Consider the following 20,468-nt stretch of genomic DNA (forward strand, 5'->3'; position numbering starts at 1 on the left):
ATTCTGAGCCCTTCATTTTGCAACTCATTTGTAAAATCTTCAACAAAATCACTGCCCTTTGTTAACTCTTAAAATACAGAACACATTGATAAACCTTTTTCTCATAAATACTTAAATAGTTGCTTTCAAGAGATTATTTCTATGCCATGCTAAACTTTTACTTCCATAAGGTAAATTATTCAAGTAAAACCTTGAAGACTTTTTCCAGCGTCCACCATCTTCATGGATATCAGAAGTTTGTACTTCCAAAAGACACACAGAGAAAAAGACTATTCTCTTCATTTTGTGCAAGTAGATTTTATTCTGTCCTCACTGTCTGAAATCTGAACATGCAAACATGTAAAATGAGAATGTTTGCTGCATGTTTTGCCTACTGAACTCTATAAATAATCTTCGGAGGGGATAAGCAAGCAGATAGCTTGAAAGTGTGACCAAGTGCAGTTTGAATCCTCCATCTCATGGTCTCTAATTTTTTTTTGTCTGGCAAACAGATCTTCTTTTATACTTTATGTAAATTGAAGTCTCTTTAACCCTCTGCAGGCTTCTTTAGTTATTTGGGTAGAAAAGTTTACCCAATGTAGCACAAAATCTCTTAAATATCTAAAATTAAGCAGAATACTTTCATATTTTTTAAATTGCTAAGATTAAAAATTGTTAAAAATCTTTCCAGTTCTAAGAGGAAAGGGACAACTATTAAGCAGTATAAATATTTTGTGTATTTAAGATAATAAGGTAATTCTCATCGTTATCACCTGCAATTAGCTTTATACGTGATTCCTATCAATTTCTCAAATACTGAAATATTTGGCTCCCAAATTACTGTTTCATAGTCTTTTAAAAATTGATAAGCAAATGCGAACAAACTGTATTTTTTTTTCTTTCTGATCATTTGGCTCTGTTGTATCTAACTTTGCATGCTCTGCTTTTTTTTTTTTTTTTTTTTTTTTTGCCCCTTTTCTCACTTCCAGGAAGAGAGCCCCCTGAGTGTGTCTAGCCCAGAGGGTACTGGTACCTGGCTGCATTACACCAGTGGTGTGGGTACTGGGCGTCGAAGACGCAGATCAGGGGAACAAATCACTTCTTCCCCTGTCTCCCCCAAATCATTGGCTTTCACATCCAGTATTTTTGGCTCATGGCAACAGGTTTTTAAACTTTACTTCATTAAACATTTTTCCTCCCCGCATTCAGAGCAACAAACAGCTGTCTTTGAGGACATCTAATCCCTTGTATTTTACATCAGAGTAAATCCTTCTGTTTTTTCACTTGGAGTTTATTTAAAAATTCTTGGGATATTGAATAATATTTGAGGGAAAGAAACCGCTTACATTGCATATGTTTAGCATCTTTACTGGGACGGTTTTAAATATCCAGGATTTAAAAATTAGTAAATAAATTTTGTACTCCTGGAACCTTGTTAATAAAAAAAATTTTTTAAAGGAAAAAAATCTTTCTTTGACTTTTTTTTTTTTTTTACTTTATTGTCCTTTAAAGCATTCAGAAATGAAATTACATAGTTTGATGGTAAAAAAATTTAATAACCTTTTACCCCATAATTGAAAACTAGATTCTATTTGGATTTTGCTGAGAATGTGAACATTTTTTTAAATATCAAAATTTATGTGGCCCCGTGTTAATTAGCAGGATACATCTAATACTGATGGTTCTCTCCCTCTGTTATCTGGAAGTATCTAATTTAATTACACAGAGTATGTTTTTTTTTTCTTTTTTTAATTACATAACATTTTAATGCTCTCTTTAAGATAAAAGGGAGCAATATATATGTGCCCATTAACAATATGCCCTTACAAAAGGGGTCAAAATAAAATGATTTCAGAAGGACTTTCTGTGATGACTTTTGGAAACTTAAAATATTGTGTTGTTTTATTTTGTTTTTTGTTTTTGTTTTTTTTTTTTACAATGGAAGGTCTGCTGTTACACATGACTTTTCCGAGAATTTCAACAATTTCCTTTTGGAAATACAATGCATTTGATTATAGGAAAAGGGATTATGGTATCCATTAAGGCTGTGATTATTTAAAGGTTACTCTGATAAAGCCTGTGCATGGATCAGTAATTGTATGGTGATCTCAACAGTCTCTGTCTGTCTTTTCTTTTGTTTGTGATTGTTTTTTCCCCCTTCAAATACAGGAGCTGTTTAAGAGTGGGGCATTTGGCTTCTTTTAAGAGAGAGTGAAATTATATCAGTCTATTAATTGTTTCTTTTCATCTGTCTTGTTTCATACATGATATTTAATTCTGAATGCCTGCTTCGCACCACTTCATTGCAAGGACCTCATATGAAATGGACTCCCTTCAGAAGGGGATCTTGCATGATCTTTCATATTTTATGTATTTCTACTAATATTTATCATACAGCTTATTAACCTGTGTCTGTCTGGAACAGGCTGCAAATGAAATATGGACTTTTTAATTTATTTTACTGTTTTACCTCATTTATTTTGTTTTCCTTGTGCAGGTTGTATCTGAAAATGCTAATTACTTGCGAACACCAAGAACTCTTGTGGAACAGAAGCAGAACCCTACTGTAGGTATGTGGTCTACAGGAAATTGTATTCCAAACCTTCTTAAACTCACTACTTCGCACACATGTAAAACTCTTCAGTTGTGAAAGCATGACCAAATGCTATGCTTTAGTTTTAATTTAACATATACTAATTCAGAAATGTTAAGTTTTAAACTTTGAAATATACAATAAGGTTTTGATAAAAATAAACAAGAAATAGCATTCAATTTTGTTTTATAACCCTTGGAATGCCCGTAATGTAAACTACTTAGTCCAGTTGCCAATGCTTGTTTTTAATACTGTGTTCTGTAAGTTAGAATCTCAACATTTTTTAATTTAGGAAGGAAACTTCATTTTTGTCATTGATAAAGATGAAAATATGCCATCGCATGCAAAAAAAACTTCTATTTTTCTGATTAAAAAAATGTTTAAATGGGGAGTGTTTCAAACCCTATCTGAATGTACTGATTTTCCCTTCTGATCACCTCTTAAGGAAAACCAAAGCAAAACTAATACACAGTGGCAATGTTACTCTTTATTGACCTATAGAACATAATTAGTTCTTTGCTAACACTCAAGCAAAGCGACATTTTAAAAGACCTTTCTAAGCTTATTTTGGTTTTAGGTCATTGTTGATAAATTATATGAATTACTGACATACTATTTTCTGTAAATAGTTGCTAATTGGTTTAACAATAGCAGAAATAAATTTCAGTATACGTTTCAACATGTATGTACCACGGACTGTACACTAAGTATAGGAACTGCCCATTGATGCCAACATACTTGAAACAAATCTTTCTTTTATTACATGTATCTTATGTTGATAACTTTTAATATTCCCACAGTATCTTGCCAGATGTATATATGTATATATCCACATCTGGATACATACACACACACATATATATTACTTCTTTCCTTATGTATTATGATGTATTTTATAGAACTTTACTTAATCTTTACCCAGTGGTAAAAGTTTTACTTGGATGTAAAGACTTTTGCTACAAATTAAGCATCAGTTTATACTGGCTATGTTTTATTTGCTCATAACGTGTTTCACTGGGGTCTTATTAATTAAAATCTTAAGTCGTTTGTATTTGAAATTTAAAGTGATTTAGGCCTCAGTGACCACCTAAAAGGAATTGTTTCCACCTGATCTCACAAATAAGGAAGCTTTGATTTGCTTTATTTCATAACAGATATTGGTAACTCCAATTCAGGGACATCAGAAAAAGTTCTTCATTTACATACATTCAGGAATATTAATTTAATATGATTTAATTTGTGCTAGGAGAGGTTTTTTTTAATATGGCCTGCTCAGGCAAATTGACAGAATTTCTTATCCTAGATTAATTTTTATGGTAGTATTTTTAATACTTATCTGTATATGTTTAATTATTTTGTGGACATATGTCCTCAAAGAACATTTTCTCCAGTGTAAAATACCTCCAATTGTACATATGGTAAATGGTGGTAGTGACTGTATTAAAGTTGACATAAGTGAATTGTGAGCCTGTTCAAGGCACTGCCAAGTATTTGTGGTAAGAGCCGTGTTACTGCATGCTGCATGAATTCCCAATGTGAATGGAAGAACACCCGTTGTTGTATGTATTTTCTCTAACTCCCATCAGGGTCTCACTGTGCGGGCCTGTTTAGCACCTCGGTGCTCGGGGGTTCTTCAAGTGCACCTAACCTACAGGATTATGCTCGTACTCATCGTAAAAAGCTGACCTCTTCTGGCTGCATAGATGGTATGTGCACACATGCACACACAGATTCATACCTGCACCCACGCACACACCCATGGGCATACGCTGTTTCCCCAAGGCAAGCCTAAGGCGCTGACTGACTGAAGTGGAACCCTAGCACCTTTTGTCTAAGTGCCTATCAGTGTTCTGTTACCTGCTATTTGGATCCACGTCTCATCAGTTAATTGTAGTTAGACTTCCAGTGCTTGCTCAATGAGCAGTTTGTGAAATTTAGAACTGCATCATGTGTATTCTTTTAGACAGTTGGTAAGCCATATTATAAAGAAAAAATCTTGGTTTGATCTTTTAAATGTCTTTTGATTGTTAACCTTTATTTTACTTACTGATACTGATCTAAATAAAGTGAATGGAATGTTTATAAGTAGAAGAAAATATCACATTGGCAATATTTTTATTTCAATAAACATAAGATGAGTATATTTTAAAATCCCCAGTGGAAGAAAATCCTCACAGTTGTTAAATACACCTTAAATTTTAATATTCAGAATGCCTCTTGAGACTGATGGAAATTTGTTCCTTTTGTTAATAAGAGTATTTATTAGCCCTTTCAGGATTAGCTTTATTTAAAACTTTTTCTCATGTATCCACAAACTTATTTTAGTCAGTAAAACATTGATTTACCAGAATTGCCAGCTCATCCTGCTTTTCTTTCTTTTGTATATTTCATTAAACACTAGGCCTCTATCATCAAGCCATTTTTCTTCTTTTAACCAGTATTTGGCTTATTACCCTCTCTCATTGTGCCTTCTGCATGTCACCTAATTCTAACCTCCTTGTATATTTGTTTTTCCCCCTCTTTTTTTAAGTGTTCTTTTGGTAGCTGTTACGAATTTCAGGTACCTGTTTTTCTCTTTCTCAGACGCCACACGTGGTTCTGCTGTTAAAAGGTTTTCTATCTCATTTGCTCGACACCCAACCAATGGTACGTTTTGCTTTTATTTTAAAAGATACTCCCCTGCTTCATCCTTTTTAATTTTTCTTTTATTTCAAAGTGTGGGGTATACAGTATCATTCATTTCTCAGTCCTTAATTTCAATTGGCATACAATTCTACTTAGTATTCACCCAAAATATTGATACTGTCTAGCTCCCTTTTTAGCTGTAATTTATACAATAATTTAATACTATTCATCAAACTTTTAAATGACCACATTGATGATGAGTTTTAATACTTAATTAGCACCTAAGAATTCCTTCTGATTTCTCAAGTGATTAATCTACATAATTAAAAAAATACAATTAGTATTATTTATTTTCTTCTTAATTCTCAACAGTTTTAATTTTTTTTTCTTCCTAACTTCTTTTCTGATCATATGGTTGTTTTGTTGAGCTATTTAACAAAAATACAAAGCTACATTTGTCAAATAGCTAAATGAGATGTGTCTTTGATAAGTTCTTGGGAACCAGGGGATACAGGTTTCACTGTGTAACATCATTTACCCCTGGCTGTCTAAAGCAAAACCCAACTTGGTCTGGAGCACTCTGATAACTTAATTTAGCATTCACCTTGTCCTCATGTGGCAATGTGGTTTGCTGCTGTCAAACAAAATTGTTTTCTGTTAAAATTTGGAGGACTCTTGTTAAGAAGACTAAGCTAAAAATCTAGAAAGCCAAATTCAATTAAATTTAATTTTTGAGGTTGAATAAGAAGGTGTTTTGTGGCCATTATGTATAAACTGAATTCCTGCACTCTTACAGCTTTCTTACATGGAGCTTTTTCTTGTGGGGCAAGAGGGAGTATTTACTGATCATTTTCAAATAATTCAGGATCAAAGAATTTAAAGGAAAACACACAGGTTTTACCTTTATTCAGGATGAAGGCAGTTTTATCCCTGCAACTTTTTTAGCTTTTCTTTTTAACTGCAAATAAGTCTTTCAAAAACTCAAGTCATATCTTTCAAAAACTTTTGTGGAGCTAAAGGATTGAACACAAGTTCATGGTCATTCTCCCCCTTCTGGATCCTTTAACAGCACACCTAAATAACAGTGCACTAATACTTCTTGGAGTAAGAAGATCTGATCCTCAACAACTAAAACTTTAGCCTTAAAGCTTAATGTGCTTTCCCTCCATTGAAGTTGTTTCAATGCTTCTTTTTGAAGGAAAAAAAAATCCTTATTTGATACACCTGCAGCTTCTAAAGAACCCACATGCATAAGAACTTCTTAGAAGAAAAACTGACGTCACAAGAAAAACAAGTCACAAAATTCTAAGAAGAGACATTGCAGGTTTAAAAACGACTATAGCTTTTGTGCAGAATGCTTATGTGTTCATAGCCAGTATTGCAAGTTTTATATTGGAGAAATCTGTATTTACCAAAGCTTGGGGGAGAAAAAAAAACAACTTTTGTTAAGTTTAACAGAAAATAGAGTAGTTTTGTATTCCTTTGGTTTAGCCTTTTTAAAAAATGGCTTTTCCACACATTGTGCAACTAGATGTGTATAAAATGCATCCCTTTCAACTTCTTTGGGGTTTTCAAATTTTCTTTTTTTCTTTTTTATGCTGTGTTGTCATATCTGTCTTATAAATTGTCATTTGATTCTTTCTTTTACTTTTATTTCCCTTAACTTTCATGTTATTTCCATTTTAACACATATCATGGACTTACCCCTCCCCTTCATCTTTAGTTCAAGGAACATGGTGAAACAAGTATCTTCTGACAGTGCTTTACCTTATTTTCTGGGCCTCTGTGCAGAACACCTACACCTCTATAGGTGCTGGTCCGTTTCCTCTGTGGAATTTCTAGGCTCCAGTGGTATGTGTTCATAGCTTCTAAACATGACAGCAGGGTGGCTTTTTAAATTGCTGCGTTAACCCTTTCATTGTGCCTTAAAGAGAAAGTTTGCTAAAGATAAATGGAAAAGTAGTCCAGAGGGACTTCACTATATTGTCATTTGCCTGTTATAAAATCTAACAGGCAAATGCAAGAAAATAGTTGTTACAAAAGATTTTCTGAGAAAGGATTTAAAAAAAAAAACATAATGTTAAGTTTAGCTTAATGCAAAGAAAGGGTTTGCGCTTACTTGCATGAATCTTGTACTTAAAATATAATACTTGTGCCAGCCTAATTTCTTTAGTGCTTAACTTAGGCGCTTTAGCTGCTATTATGGTATTATAGTTTGTTTGTTTGTTTTTAAGTATATATTATGTTCTGTCATGCTTTGGTTTGCATCAGTTTTGTAAATCGTTTAGTGATTTTCACTGGAAGATTAGATTCTCTTTAGTCCAGCTAAGATTTAGACAGTTCTTAGATCATTGTTTTCTTGCTAAATTAAGTAAATATCAGTCAGTATTAAAATAAGCACATGTCTATTGAAGCAGAGGGTTTTCCAGTCTGAGTTTAGTTAACTTTTAAGTTAACAATATTAGACTTTATATAAGACCTATTAAAGTATTTTCTTTGGGAAAAAATTAGTTTGAATTTTTCAAAGAGTAGATGCAGAAAGAGTTGTTATTTTTAGTTATATATAAAAGCAATTTTAAAAGCCATTCATTTGAATAAAGTTGAAGTAAACACATTTTTTTAAGGGAATAACTTATATCCTATTTGTTTTTAAAAAACTGTGTATTTAAGTACTTTTGTTTCACTGGTGGTATTAATACATATCTGCATGGTTTGTTTCATGAAATTTTTGTATTTCTGTGCCATTGTTGAATACAGACATGTTTGTATTTTGTATTGTTTTTTACTTGGCCTGACTGTAGTTAGTAATTTTCAACCATTAGAATTACTGTGTTAATTCAATAAAGGTAGGTGAAACATGTTTTGGAATTTTAATGTCAGTGTAAATGAAGAATGTTGTTTGGGGGTCACACTAGAGAATCTTGTTGGCCTTGGTATGACTAGAGAAGTATTTAAAATCACTCTTCACAAGAAATCACAAAATTGTTTTTCAACAAGAAGTTACCTTTAGCATCCTGGCATCAGGGACACATCATGGCATCAGCTTACTCGCCTATCAAATAGACCTAATTTTAAAAAGTAAAACTGAAAAAAAAAAAATTTTCCTGTTTTTTTACCCCAGGTTTTTTTCTTTAAGTATTATTCTTAGATTTTACCAAAACACAGAATGAAATTGTGTGCATGCTATATACTATGTGGTTATGTTTAAAATGAAATCTTGTCACATCTTGTTCCAGCCCCATACTGCATAGCATCTGGTGTCATGACTTCAGAGATCTCGTGTGTTTGCATGTGATAGATTGAAAAGACCTAAACTGTCCAGTTCTAAGCAGTGGTCCTCTTCCTTTTTAATTAGTGATTTTTTAAATATCCAACTTTTTGTTTGTTTGTTTTGTTTTTTTTCCTCAGGCTTTGAATTGTATTCCATGGTGCCATCTATTTGTCCTCTAGAAACTCTTCACAATGCCCTGTCTTTAAAGCAGGTGGATGACTTCCTTGCTTCCATTGCTTCTCCATCAAGTGAAGTTCCACGGAAGACCCCTGAAATCTGTAGGAAATTATTACTATTATTTGATAATTAGGCAGTAGATGTTATCTGAATATAAAAAGCTTTCTTTTTTTTTGTTTTTTGTTTTGTTTTTGCTTTTTTGTTGTTGTTTTTGGGGGGGACGGGAGGGAGCGGTAATTAGGTTTATTTATTTACTTATTTTTACAGGAGGTACTGGGGATTGAACCCAGGAACTTGTACATGCTAAGCATGCACTCTACCACTTGAGCTATACCCTCCCCCCGAATATAAAAAGAATTATTAAAACAAATTCAAGTAGTGATCGTAGAATAGAATAGCATAAATAGAATTTTAGGAAAGGGGTGTAAAAGAAGATTATTTGGAATTCCTTGGTATAATATGCAATGTACCACTTTTCTTGACCCTTCCCAAAAATCTTTTTTCTTACAAAAAAAGGGGGGAAATTAGGGCAACAGTTTTTCAAATTGTGTCATCAGAAAATATTCTGAAGAGGTTAATTTGTGTATATGAAGAAAAAGGGTTAACGGCTAAGTAAGTTTTAGAAACTGTTCGTCATATCCTGCCTGCCTTTGGAGAGGAGTAGTACATCAGCATAGAAACAGCTAAGGTTCTTCTATAAAGAAAGCTATACACCCACATTTTCCAAAACTTACTTTTTGAGAAAACGCTTTTTTGGTAACACATTTAAACGTCATGTGGAACTACTCTGAGGTGCATCAGTTTGGGAAATGTTCAGGGCTACCTGTCTAGGTGTGAGGAGTCTGCTGGCTGTTGTCACAGTCAGCTCTGTAGGATCCTTTGACACATTGGAACTTACAGTTTAAGAGGCGTTTGACTCGGGAGAGAGTGCTCCACTTAGAGTAAGAGTTGCTAGTCCTAGTCGTATCTTAGAAAAGCTACAAACTCTGTGTATACTGGCTCCTTTTTGTAAGAAGAATGCTGTAAATATGTTTCTCCCAAGAATAAAATTAGAGGTCTTGGGACGAAAGCCACTTTGATGTCTTGCTTTCCCTTTCTGGGGCAATGGCATTGTATTATTCTGGAGAGTTCTGTTCACATTATATTCTGTCCAGTGGTGCCTCTGCATTTCTTCAGTGTAGTGGCCTTTCCCTTTTCTTCCACTTCTGGTGGTAGAAGCCTGCTTTCAATCATTAATCGTAATGGAAAGGTATCTTGCTATAAATCTGCTAAAATATTTCACTTTAGGAATGGTTTGGGGAAGTAGGTTTCGGTTTTAAATTTGCACATGAATGTCTAATTCTGAGAATTGATAATACTCCAAATGAAAAAACCTCTAGGCTGTAAAGTCAAAGTCAGGAAATTGGAGGGTGTTTATCTCCTTTTATGTTCTCTGTTAGCTGACAGAATGGACAATGTTGCTCCTCAGAACACAGTAGAGAATCTGAATAAATTCTCATTTTCCCTTTACCCCTCTTTATACTTAATGTTTCACTGCTTCCCTGGCTCAGGGATTACAAACCTTAAAATAGAGATTAAAGAAAGATTATAACTAGTAAATAAGAATTTAGAGTGTATAGCAATGCTGTTTTGAATTTAGAAGATCTTCAGTAAATGTCTTAAAGGTAAAGCAGCAATAATGACATCTGTTTTCAAGAGAACTTTGGTGGAATATTTACAAAAAGATAATCTTTGAAGGCTTATGCTATGACACTGCTATTTTATGATGGCTTTATTTCTGTGGTTAGTGAATTCATTTCCTCAGAGTGTATTATTGAGGTATATTAATGAAATGAAGGATATTAAATTCCTTTTCCAGTTCTAATTTACTCTTCTCTATATTATGGATATGGGTTGTACCCCAATCCCTCCAGCTTTCTTAAAATTTCATACCGTTACTTACTAAGGGAACTAGATGAGAAAGTAAATGTAATTAATGCAGTTGGTAGAATTGGATAAACCTTGGAGTTAATCTAGTTCACTGGTCTTCAGACTGTATTCCCAAGAGCTTTTGGAAGTTACGCAAGGAAGAGAAAGATGCTAAATGGTTAGACCTTGTGTCTTCCATGGCTGCTTCAACCAGAGTATCTGCTTTGATCCATTTTATTTAAGATTTCACTTGAGAAAAGTTTACTGTTTTGTTATTGCTGTTGTTTGGTTTTTGTCGGGGAGGGGAGGTAAATTAGGTTTACATATTTATTTATTTTTAGAGGAGGTGCTGGGGATTGAACCCAGGACCTTGTGTATGCTAAGCATGTGCTCTACCGCTTGAGCTATATCCTCCCCCCTGAGAAAAGTTTACTGTTTTAAGGAGAAAACTTAGAAAGACACCATAGGGTAAATAACCTAGTTAGTGGCCAATCAAGACTAAAAGCCAGATCTCTTAAGTATATGGTTTTTTCATTCTTTTTGAATATTAAAGAAAGTAAGGTGCCAATTATGATGGAAGTATCTGAATCCTATATTTTATCATATAACTGTAGAATTACTTTTTAGTAATCACAATATATTTACATTATTTATACTTAATTCCATGATTGCCGAGGAAGTAACATCATAATATAGAACTACACTGATTTTGTGGTGTTTATAACAAGGGAGAAGACATTAATATCTGTCATTAAAATCTTTTTTTCCTCACCTAGGACAAAGTTAATCCATTTTGTGGTAACTGATAGATAGCTTACATTGGGGCACTGATAATATCAGATTGGGGGGAAAAGTGTGAGAATACTAATTGGATAAGTTAGAGGTGGAAGTTACAATAGGATTAAAAAATGCAGGCAGGAAGGAGCTAAGTAATGATGTGTTTCTTTTTATGATGTCTTAGGGACTTTTTAATCACTTACATATTATTTTATTAGTGACAACATTGATCTTCTGCCAGTGGAATTTATATTCATTTAATGTACGTATCAACTGCCTAAGGCACATTTACCATAATTGGCCCACATATTGATTTTTCAGAGACACACTGTTTATTGCTATCAGGTCCTCTTCCAAAACTGTAAAAATAGGCAAATCTGTTTTTTGTTATGTCCTCACCGCCCTTGTTTAGGAACCCAGAAGATCATTCCAGTGGTCCTCCACTCCTCCCTGGTTTTTCCCAGAGGACCTCATGCTTAAGAATTATCCCTACTTTTCCATTTCACACCTCTCAATCCCCCCACCTTGTAGAAAGGGAAAAAAACCCTCTAAAATTCCCTTGCATGAAGATAAACCTCAGCTGGGTAATATGGAAGACAGTCTGATTTCTTTACTAACTTGTAATCTAGTTAGTTTAGATTTGATAAAATTGTCAGGAAATTATTGAATTACTATATTGGTTTTGTTTTTTCCAGCCTCTGCAGCTTCACGTTCCAGTCCAGTAATGAGAAGAAAAATCTCTTTAAATACATACACACCTGCAAAGATCCTCCCGACGCCACCAGCTACCTTAAAGAGTACTAAAGCAAGCAGCAAACCAGGTTAGGAGTGTGTGGGAATCTGTGGGTTCCATATAGCAGAGGAGTAATGATAGCTTGCTTTGTGGGAATAAAACCTGTTTTTAAGAAGGATCACTATGCTCTAGGAAATCTGTTATTGTAGACTGTCGATCTGTTTGTACATTTTTCCTCTGTTAATTGTCTCTTCCTCCCCTCACATATGTTAATAAAATATATTTCATACTCATACTTTTCTCCAAACTAATTTATAAGCTATCTTCTTTTGCTTTTCTGCTGAGCTAAGGCATCATTTTAGTCATTTTATTTGAAAGATTTTTTTTCTCTTTCTGAGAGTGTTTAAATCTCTCCATTCTTAATCCGATGATATAACTACCAAATTCAGCTATCTTTTGTCAGCTTTTTTCTCTTTTTGCTTGGCACATTTGATTGTGTTGTTGCCCATTACACATGAAGAAAGTTGCAGAAAGGCTGTGGCTTGTCCCTGTTGATGTAGCTGGTGGTCAGCATACCTAAGATTTGAATACTCTTTGAATCCTGGTACCTTGTTGTTCTCTATGTTTTAGACACATAATAAATGCATTATTTCATATACATTTTAAAATAATAAAGGTGAAATGGTGTTACATTTGACTTTTCAAATATAACATGAGTCAGTAGAAGCCAGTCTTCCATTCATGATGTATGATATTTTTAATGTGTATTGCTGGACTCATTTTGATGGTGAGGAGTTTTGCACTTGCATTTGTAAATGTTACTGGTCTGTAGTTTTCTTTTTCTTGTAATGTCTTTCAGGTTTTGGTATCAGGGTAATGCTGGCCTCATAAAATAATTTGGGAAGTATCTTCTTCTCTTACATTTTCTGAATCATTTTATTGTAAGATAGGGAGATCTTTTGAAAGATTTCTTCCTGAAATTTTGGTAGAATTAATTTTCTGTTTCATTTTTGTGGTGGTTTTGGTAACTTATATTTTCAAGGAATTTGTTCATTTTATCCAAGTTGTCAACTTTGTTTCTTTATTATCCTTTTAATGAATGTGATAGTAACCACTGGTATTCATAATACTGATAATTTGTATACTGCTTTTTTTCTCGATCGTTCTTACCCATTTTGTTGGTCTTTTTAAGGAACCGGATTTTGACTCTTTGTTTTTCCTTTTGTTTTGTATTTTACTGATTTCTTCTCTTTATTATTTTCCTCCTGCTACTTACTTTGAGTTTACTTTTATTCTCTATTTCTAGTTTCTAAAGCTACTGATTGCTAGACATTTCATCTTGTTATAAAAACATTTAAAGCTCTAAGTGCTTCTTTAGCTACATCTCACAAAAGTTATAATGTATTTTCATTCTCATTTAAAGTATTTTCCAATTCATTTTGTGATTTCCTTTTTGAATCATGGGGTATTTAGAACACATTGGTTAATTTTCATATATTTAGGGTGGGGATGAGGTTTAGGTTATCTTGTTACCAATTTCTTACTTAATTCCATTGCAATTATAAAACATATACTATATAATTTCAGTCTTTTGAATGTGAGACTTCCTTAAGGCTTAACATTTGGATTTGGTATATCCCAAGTCCACTAAAAGAGAATTTTTATTCCATAGTTTATTGATGCCGTGTTCTGTAAGTATCCATTAGGTCAAGGTTGTTGATAATGTTTTTCTTCTCTGTCTTTACCATTTTGGAGGGTGGCGACACATGCAAGGGAGAGGTTCTAGAAGTTGCTTAGAGAGTAGTTTTCATTCATAGTTGTGAAATTGTCTAGTTTCCTCTTTAGTTCAGTCCATTTTTACTTTGTTTTGAAACTCTGTTATTAGGTGCATACATATTTGATTGTTATGTCTTCCTAATGTATTGACCCATTGGTCATCGTGAAATTTTCCTCCTTGATTTCTAGTAATGCTTTGTCTTAAAGTTTAATTCATCTAATGTGAATTTAGCTACTTTGGATTTCTTATGCTTCCTGTATGCGTAGTATGTTTTTTAACTGATTTGTCTTCATATCTAAGATGATCTTTTTAAGATAGCATATAAAAAAAGCCATCCTAACTATATCTGCCTTATAGTTACAGTGTTTATAGTCCATTAACATTTAATGTAATTATTGACACAGTTGAATTAGGTCTACTCTTTTATTAAATTTTATATTTATTCCTTCTGATTATTATTCTTTTACTCTTCCTGCCTTGTTTTTTTATTAATTTGGTATTTTTTTAGAATTTCATTTTAACTTATCAATTGACTTTTTAGCTATACCTTTTTGCATTATTGGTTATCGTTTATTGGTAGCAGTAAATTTACATCTCTAACTTTTCAAGGTCTACTTAGAGTTAATTTTGTACCACTTAAAGTAAAATGTGGAAATCTTACAATCGTTTAGGTATATTTACCTTCCCCTCCTCTCATCCTTTACACATACTTACCCAGATGTGTTACTTCCATGTGTATTATAAAGGCTACAATACAATGTTTGTGATACTTGCTTTAAATAGTCATATGTATTTTGAAGAAATTAAGAGAAAAAATATTTTATTTAGCCACATATTTGCCATTTTTAATGCTCTTCATTCTTTCTCTTCTAAATCCTTGTCTCCATCTGTTTTCATTTGCCTTCATCCTGAATCTTTTTTACCATTTCTTATACTTAGATCTGCTGTTATATCTGAAAAAGTCTTTACCTTCATTCTTGAAAGGTAGTTTTGCTGAAAAGAGAATTCTGGGATGGAAGTTTTTTCTTTCAGCATTTTAAAGATGTTGTTCCACTATCTTCTCATACTCTTTGTTTCTGATGTAAAGTCTTTATTAGTTTGAATTGTTCCGACGTATGCAGTGAGTCAGTGGATTATTCTCTGCCTGCTTTCAGTATTTTTCCTTTATCTTTGGTTCCCAGCAGTTTGACTATGGCATGCTTAAGACTGTTTTTTGTTTGTTTGTTTGTTTGTTTGTTTGGGTTTTTTTGTAATAAAACCCTGGTTGATATTCACTTCTAACTGTCATCTCTTTCTGCTGTTAAACTCATCTAGTGAATTTTTATTTTAGGTATTTATTCTTCAGTTTTAGACATTTGTTTTGTTCTTGAGCATAGTTAGAATAGTGGCTTTAAAATTCTTGTCTATTAATCTGGCTGATCTCAGGATTGGTCTCTTATCAGTTTACCCATTCCCAAGAAGAAAATTTTTTTCATGTGTGTACTGAGTAATTTTGGATTGTATCCTAGACTTTATGAATGAAAAGTTGTGGAAACTCTGGGCTCTGTTATTTCTATTATGGTTCTCCAAAGGATATTGGATGGGTTTGTGTTTTTTTTAAAAGCAAAGAGTTAACCTTGGCTGAACTCATATTGCAAAGCTGTGTGCCCTGAAGTGGCTGATAGCTCAGATTTCACTTCAGTTCTTTTATCCTGAGTTGGACTTCTTTGGAGCTTATTCCTACTCAAGTCATAAATTTGACCAGGGTTTATGCAAAGAATTGGGGCTCTCCCTTTCTGGGAATCCCCGTCTGGCTTTCCAGCAGCTGTTGTTGCCCTAATACTTGTCTCCTGGTTCATCATGCTAGTAACACTGAGTTTTATGTTGTAGTTTTAGCCATTTCACATGGTACAGACTGGATCCTGTCCTTAGGCCAAAAGTTTTTCATAAGGGGGGACAGGGGGACTAATTCCATGTTGTTCCCTTCTTCCAAGTATTGATTCTTTTCTAGTACATGCCTGCTTTTGTTAACCCTTCAGTGTCTTCAGGAGTTATTTTTCCACATTTTATCCAGAGTAATCTGCAAGAGGATTGGTCTGACAGGAGCTCACCCACCCATACTAGAAGGGTAACTTGTCTAAGAGCAACTCTTTAATGACTCATTGGGGCTTGATGTTGGTTTGACTATAGAAGGATGAGTCCTAAGTCAAGAATGTTTCTAGTGGCCTAACCTTTTAGCTTTCTAGATAGTGGTGAGGTAGATACAGAAGAAAATAGCTGTTTATGGGGAAATGATGAGTTCAGTTTTAAACATGTTAAATTTATGTTTCCTGTCACATATCTCTATAGAGATTTCAGGTAGGATATACAGATCTTGAGGTAAGGCAAAAGGCCTAGGACAGAAGTATAAATTTGAAGGTCGTTGGCAAAATAGATGGTAGTTTAAAATGATGGAATAAATGAGTTTCCCAGGGAGAAAGTAGGAAGAAAAGAAAAATTTGTTTTCTGTTATTTGAACTTCTGTTAATTGTTCTGTATTATTTGAACTTGGATTGCTTGTGAAAATCTAAGCAGTAGTTTTTATGTTTTTGTATAGCTACCAGCGGACCTTCTAGTGCAGTTTTTCCTAATACCTCATCTCGGAAAAAGGGTATGACTAGCAAAACAGAAATGCATGAACACAAAAAAAGCACTGGGAAAAAGAAATGAAATCTTCTTAGCAGAAGCTGGAACTCATAAAAATCACATGTTCAGTAGAGAAGGACATGTAAGAAACCTTGACTGAAAGTGTCAAAGCAAGTGATGTGTATCCCCTTAAACATCTCTGTATTCATTTAAAACATACATTAACTATAGAGAATTCTTTGTATATATTCAGGTAAGGAACTTTTGTCATGATCTGGAAATGTTTAAAACAATGTTTATTGGTGTTTTATGAGTAGCAGAACTTACGGTGATAAAGGTTTGTGGTTCTCAATGTGATGTTTACCATGTGCCCGTGGTAAAGAAAAGGAATGTAAAAGCCTGGCTGGCCTGTACCAGTGTCACACAGTGATGCTGTTTACTAAAGAATCTGTGAGGTAGCCTCTGTACACATTTTCATTTTCATGGGATTGCATTTGGCTGTAGAAACCTGTAGCTTATAGCCTGGGTTGACATTTGATGGCCAGGGTTACACACTATGGACTTTTAAAGTATATTTCCAAAGAGATTTCACTGATCATTTAGATTAGAAACTTTTTTTTCCCCAATTGTTATAATTACATATATGCTGCAATATTTAATAACTGGAGTATTAGCATATGGGTTATTTTTTCATTCTGTACTTCGAATTTTCTATTATGTGTTATTTAAAATATTAACATATACAGCTGGGATGACTACACCTTTACACATATAAATTTGTATATTAATTTGTAGAAGGTATTTTCTTTATATATTCTTTACCATAAGGTGCTTTTTGTTCATCAGGAAAATTTGCTTTGTGCATCGGCGGGAAAGACACGTTGAGAATTTCTTTTTAGGAGAAATAATTGACAAGTTTATAAATACTACAGTGATTTTCAGAGTTCTTTTTAGATCTAGGAAAATGAGTTCAGAATTGGAAACCATCACGGTAAGATGTAAGAATATCTGAATCCCATAGTTAGTAGATACTATGTACACCACACCTGTGTTTCCCATTTCCATTCGTATCTCTAGTATATCAGTTGTTCTCATTAAGATAACTTAAAGATTGAGCGTTTGAAATAAATGCTCATTTCAAATAATTACATTTTGAAGGGAAATTGAGATCATTGTGTTGTGATTTCATTTACGATGTGAAAAAATATTTATTATCCTTGGTGCTTATTTTGCCCTGATGCGCAAGTAATTGTAAGCCACTTGAAATGACTTTGACTGTAAACCAAACAGTACAGCCTGATAAGAATTCCATCTGTTGCCAGTCAGATAACTTAAATTGCTAAAGCTTTAGTTTGAGGCTTATGCTTAGAAAAATTATTGAATTCTCATATGAATGCAGCTATTCAGATTCTTCAGACGAGGCTCTCCTAACCTTAAATCATTATATATGAACTTACGTTAGAAAATAAGCATATTACGTGTTAGTTTTAAAAGGTACCAGATGCGAAATTCACAAAAATACACAATTATAGAAGTTCATATTCTTCACATGAATGTAAATGTATTATAAGGAGACATGTCTTGTAAAACTTGAATGTACCTAACCGTTCTGTATGTGAAAATGTGGTTAATGTGCTCACTGTTGGAGTGAAGAAACTACTTTTATTTTTTAAGTGGAACTGAATTAAAATGTTTTATTTCTAGAATCAGAGGGTGACTTAAATGGCAAATTATTTTTTATTTATTTTCTTTGTCCCTTTCCTTTTAGCTTTCAAAGTAGAAAGAATGAGGAAAACTATTTTGATAATAAACATGCTTATCTTAGATATAAGATAAAATTTCTTAGTATTGGCCATACCTATTGCAATATATTCTCTAGACATAAACTAAGAAAGTTCAATACAACTCACATTTTTCCACTGCTATCAAGAACTGTGATTTTACTGTGGTCACCAAACTTGATAATACTGCTGTGTAGACAGGACAGTTTTATTTGCAAGAATCTTAGATTCATTTTCTAAAGCAAATAAAGTATTTTCTTTCAGAGCAAGAAATTATAGTTATCACTATTTAGTGGAAGTTTGAAGCATCTATTTCTCACTTGATTCTGTCCCTGGAAGGTATGGTTTTTGTTTGCTTTAAATAATAGAAGATATTTCTTCTTGCAGCCTAATCCTCCAACCAGCAAAGAGATAGGAAGGCCCAGCTTGAGGAACTGCCCAATTATCCTGGGATGTTAGTCTTCATAGTACATTATTCCTTCTTTTCACCCCTAAAAATCCTACATATAAACTCAAACCTAACTGTGCCCTTCAAGTCCAGTGCCAGCAGGTTCTGATGCTCAGTTCTGAAGAGTTTTCATAGTCTGTTCTCAACTGCTAGCTGATGTTTTGGGGGTGTTACACCAGTCTTGGATTACAGAGAAAAGTGTGCTGAACACTTTTATCTCCTGTTTCCTTTGAGCAGGAGATGGAGGCAGAAGGGAGACAGTAAAGGGACGGAGAACATGTGGCAGTGTGCTTAGTACATATGTACCTAAGCAGGAAGACAGCAGATGGCAATTATGAGAGAAAAGCTAAATGGTTCTTCTTTAAGAACTATATCATTAAAACTCTTTAAACAAGGGAAAAGTGTTTTGATCAAGGTTACCCCGATTTTCCTCCAGGTTCTGCTGACCCCGACCTACATTTCCACTATTATTTACTTCCATGCCAGTCTGAACTAAGATTTTACTTTTTTGTCTTGTGTTCATACCTTCCTCAGTCTTTCCTTGTGTGCTTATCAAAGTTTGCTTAACATAGACCTTTCATTAGTTTTACATCAGTTTACCCTTGCCTTACTGTCTGGACAGTGTGGACTGCCTGTATTATTCTCGGCCAGGGTGGGATCACTTCTGTCACAGCCCAGCAGTTCCCTCTCTAGCCCCTCTCTAGTTCTCTTTCTCTGTACCTGGTGCTACCACAAACAGCAGCATTCTTGCCCTTGGGAACAATTTTTACACTCTTTCTGAAGGAGCCCCCCATAATAAGGAGTCCAAGTAGAAACAACTCTCCCTTGCTATGGAGTCAAGGGCACCAAACTGTTGACGTGTAGTTTTCTTTACATGGGTTACTTTTTGTGGAAGATCTAATCTCTATTTTCAGAGAATGGAGGACTATATATTATATCCCGATTAAATACATTATTTAGATTTTCTATAACCTTTTCCTTTGGTCCACGTGCTTAGTCATGACTTGAGAGAATCGTAATAGGGATTAATGTCAAGTTCTCCTTTTATTGTCTGTGGTTTTTACTTTTTTCTATATAGTGTGTGGCTGTGTTTTCTGTTGTATATGAATTCATGACTTTATATTTCCATTGTAGGTTTTACCTTTGTCATTATACTTTTTTTACCTCAGTGGATGCTTTTGACCTGTAATTAAAATGTCGTATATTAATATTATGACCTGATTTGGCTTGCAGTTGCCTGAAATACTTTATCCATCCTTTTATTTTGTATATTGTATTAATTTATATAGGTACTTTATTTTTTATTTTATTTTAACATATTATATAGTGGGTTTGCTTTGTAATTCAACATTAGTATCCTCATTTCATATATTAGTGTAGTCTACTTGTACTTATTTATATGTAATATATCTTTGCTTTTATATGCTTTCTGGTTTTTATTGCTTTTTTAGTTTATCTTTCTGTAAAAGGATAATTTTCATTGCAAGTGAGAAAAATTCCAATTGAAATTGACTTAAAATCATAAGGAAATTTACTATTAACACATTTCTGAAGGTTCAAAGATGGTGGGCTCCAGCAACAGCCCTATCAGTCATAATGTCATCGAGGGCCCCGGTTCTCTCCTGCTTTCCTCTAGCACAGTGTGAGCTTTAATCCCAAAGTTGCTTTCCCTCGTGTTCACAAGATGGCTGCCAATGGCTGCATGGTTCCTTGTTCATGTCCAACATAACAGAAATGGAGGAAAATCCTCCTTCAACCACGGAATAGGAAGTCTTCTACTTCAGTGTGATTGAGC

At 33.8% G+C, this 20,468-nt stretch overlaps 1 protein-coding gene across 19 annotated transcripts in view; it reads left to right on the plus strand.

Moving 5' to 3' along the window:
- Positions 1-18,153, plus strand: part of PPIP5K2 (diphosphoinositol pentakisphosphate kinase 2) — a 70,096-nt gene extending 51,943 nt beyond the window's left edge. For 3 of the 19 annotated variants that reach the window (XM_074360414.1, XM_074360413.1, XM_074360431.1), the window contains 8 exons: positions 969-1,142; positions 2,477-2,549; positions 4,159-4,278; positions 5,156-5,218; positions 6,989-7,048; positions 8,606-8,746; positions 12,026-12,151; positions 16,416-18,153. In XM_074360414.1, coding sequence (XP_074216515.1) covers positions 969-1,142; positions 2,477-2,549; positions 4,159-4,278; positions 5,156-5,218; positions 6,989-7,048; positions 8,606-8,746; positions 12,026-12,151; positions 16,416-16,528 — 870 coding nt within the window. In that variant the 3' untranslated portion in view covers positions 16,529-18,153. Of the gene's footprint in view, positions 1-170; positions 921-968; positions 1,143-2,476; positions 2,550-4,158; positions 4,279-5,155; positions 5,219-6,920; positions 7,049-8,605; positions 8,747-12,025; positions 12,152-16,415 lie in introns of those variants that run through there. The other 16 variants (XM_074360415.1, XM_074360416.1, XM_074360423.1 and 13 more) reach the window with 13 other exon arrangements.
- The last annotated feature ends 2,315 nt before the right edge of the window (positions 18,154-20,468 follow it).

Source organism: Camelus bactrianus, chromosome 3 (assembly GCF_048773025.1).
Source record: "Camelus bactrianus isolate YW-2024 breed Bactrian camel chromosome 3, ASM4877302v1, whole genome shotgun sequence".
NCBI classification, from domain to species: Eukaryota; Metazoa; Chordata; class Mammalia; order Artiodactyla; family Camelidae; genus Camelus; species Camelus bactrianus.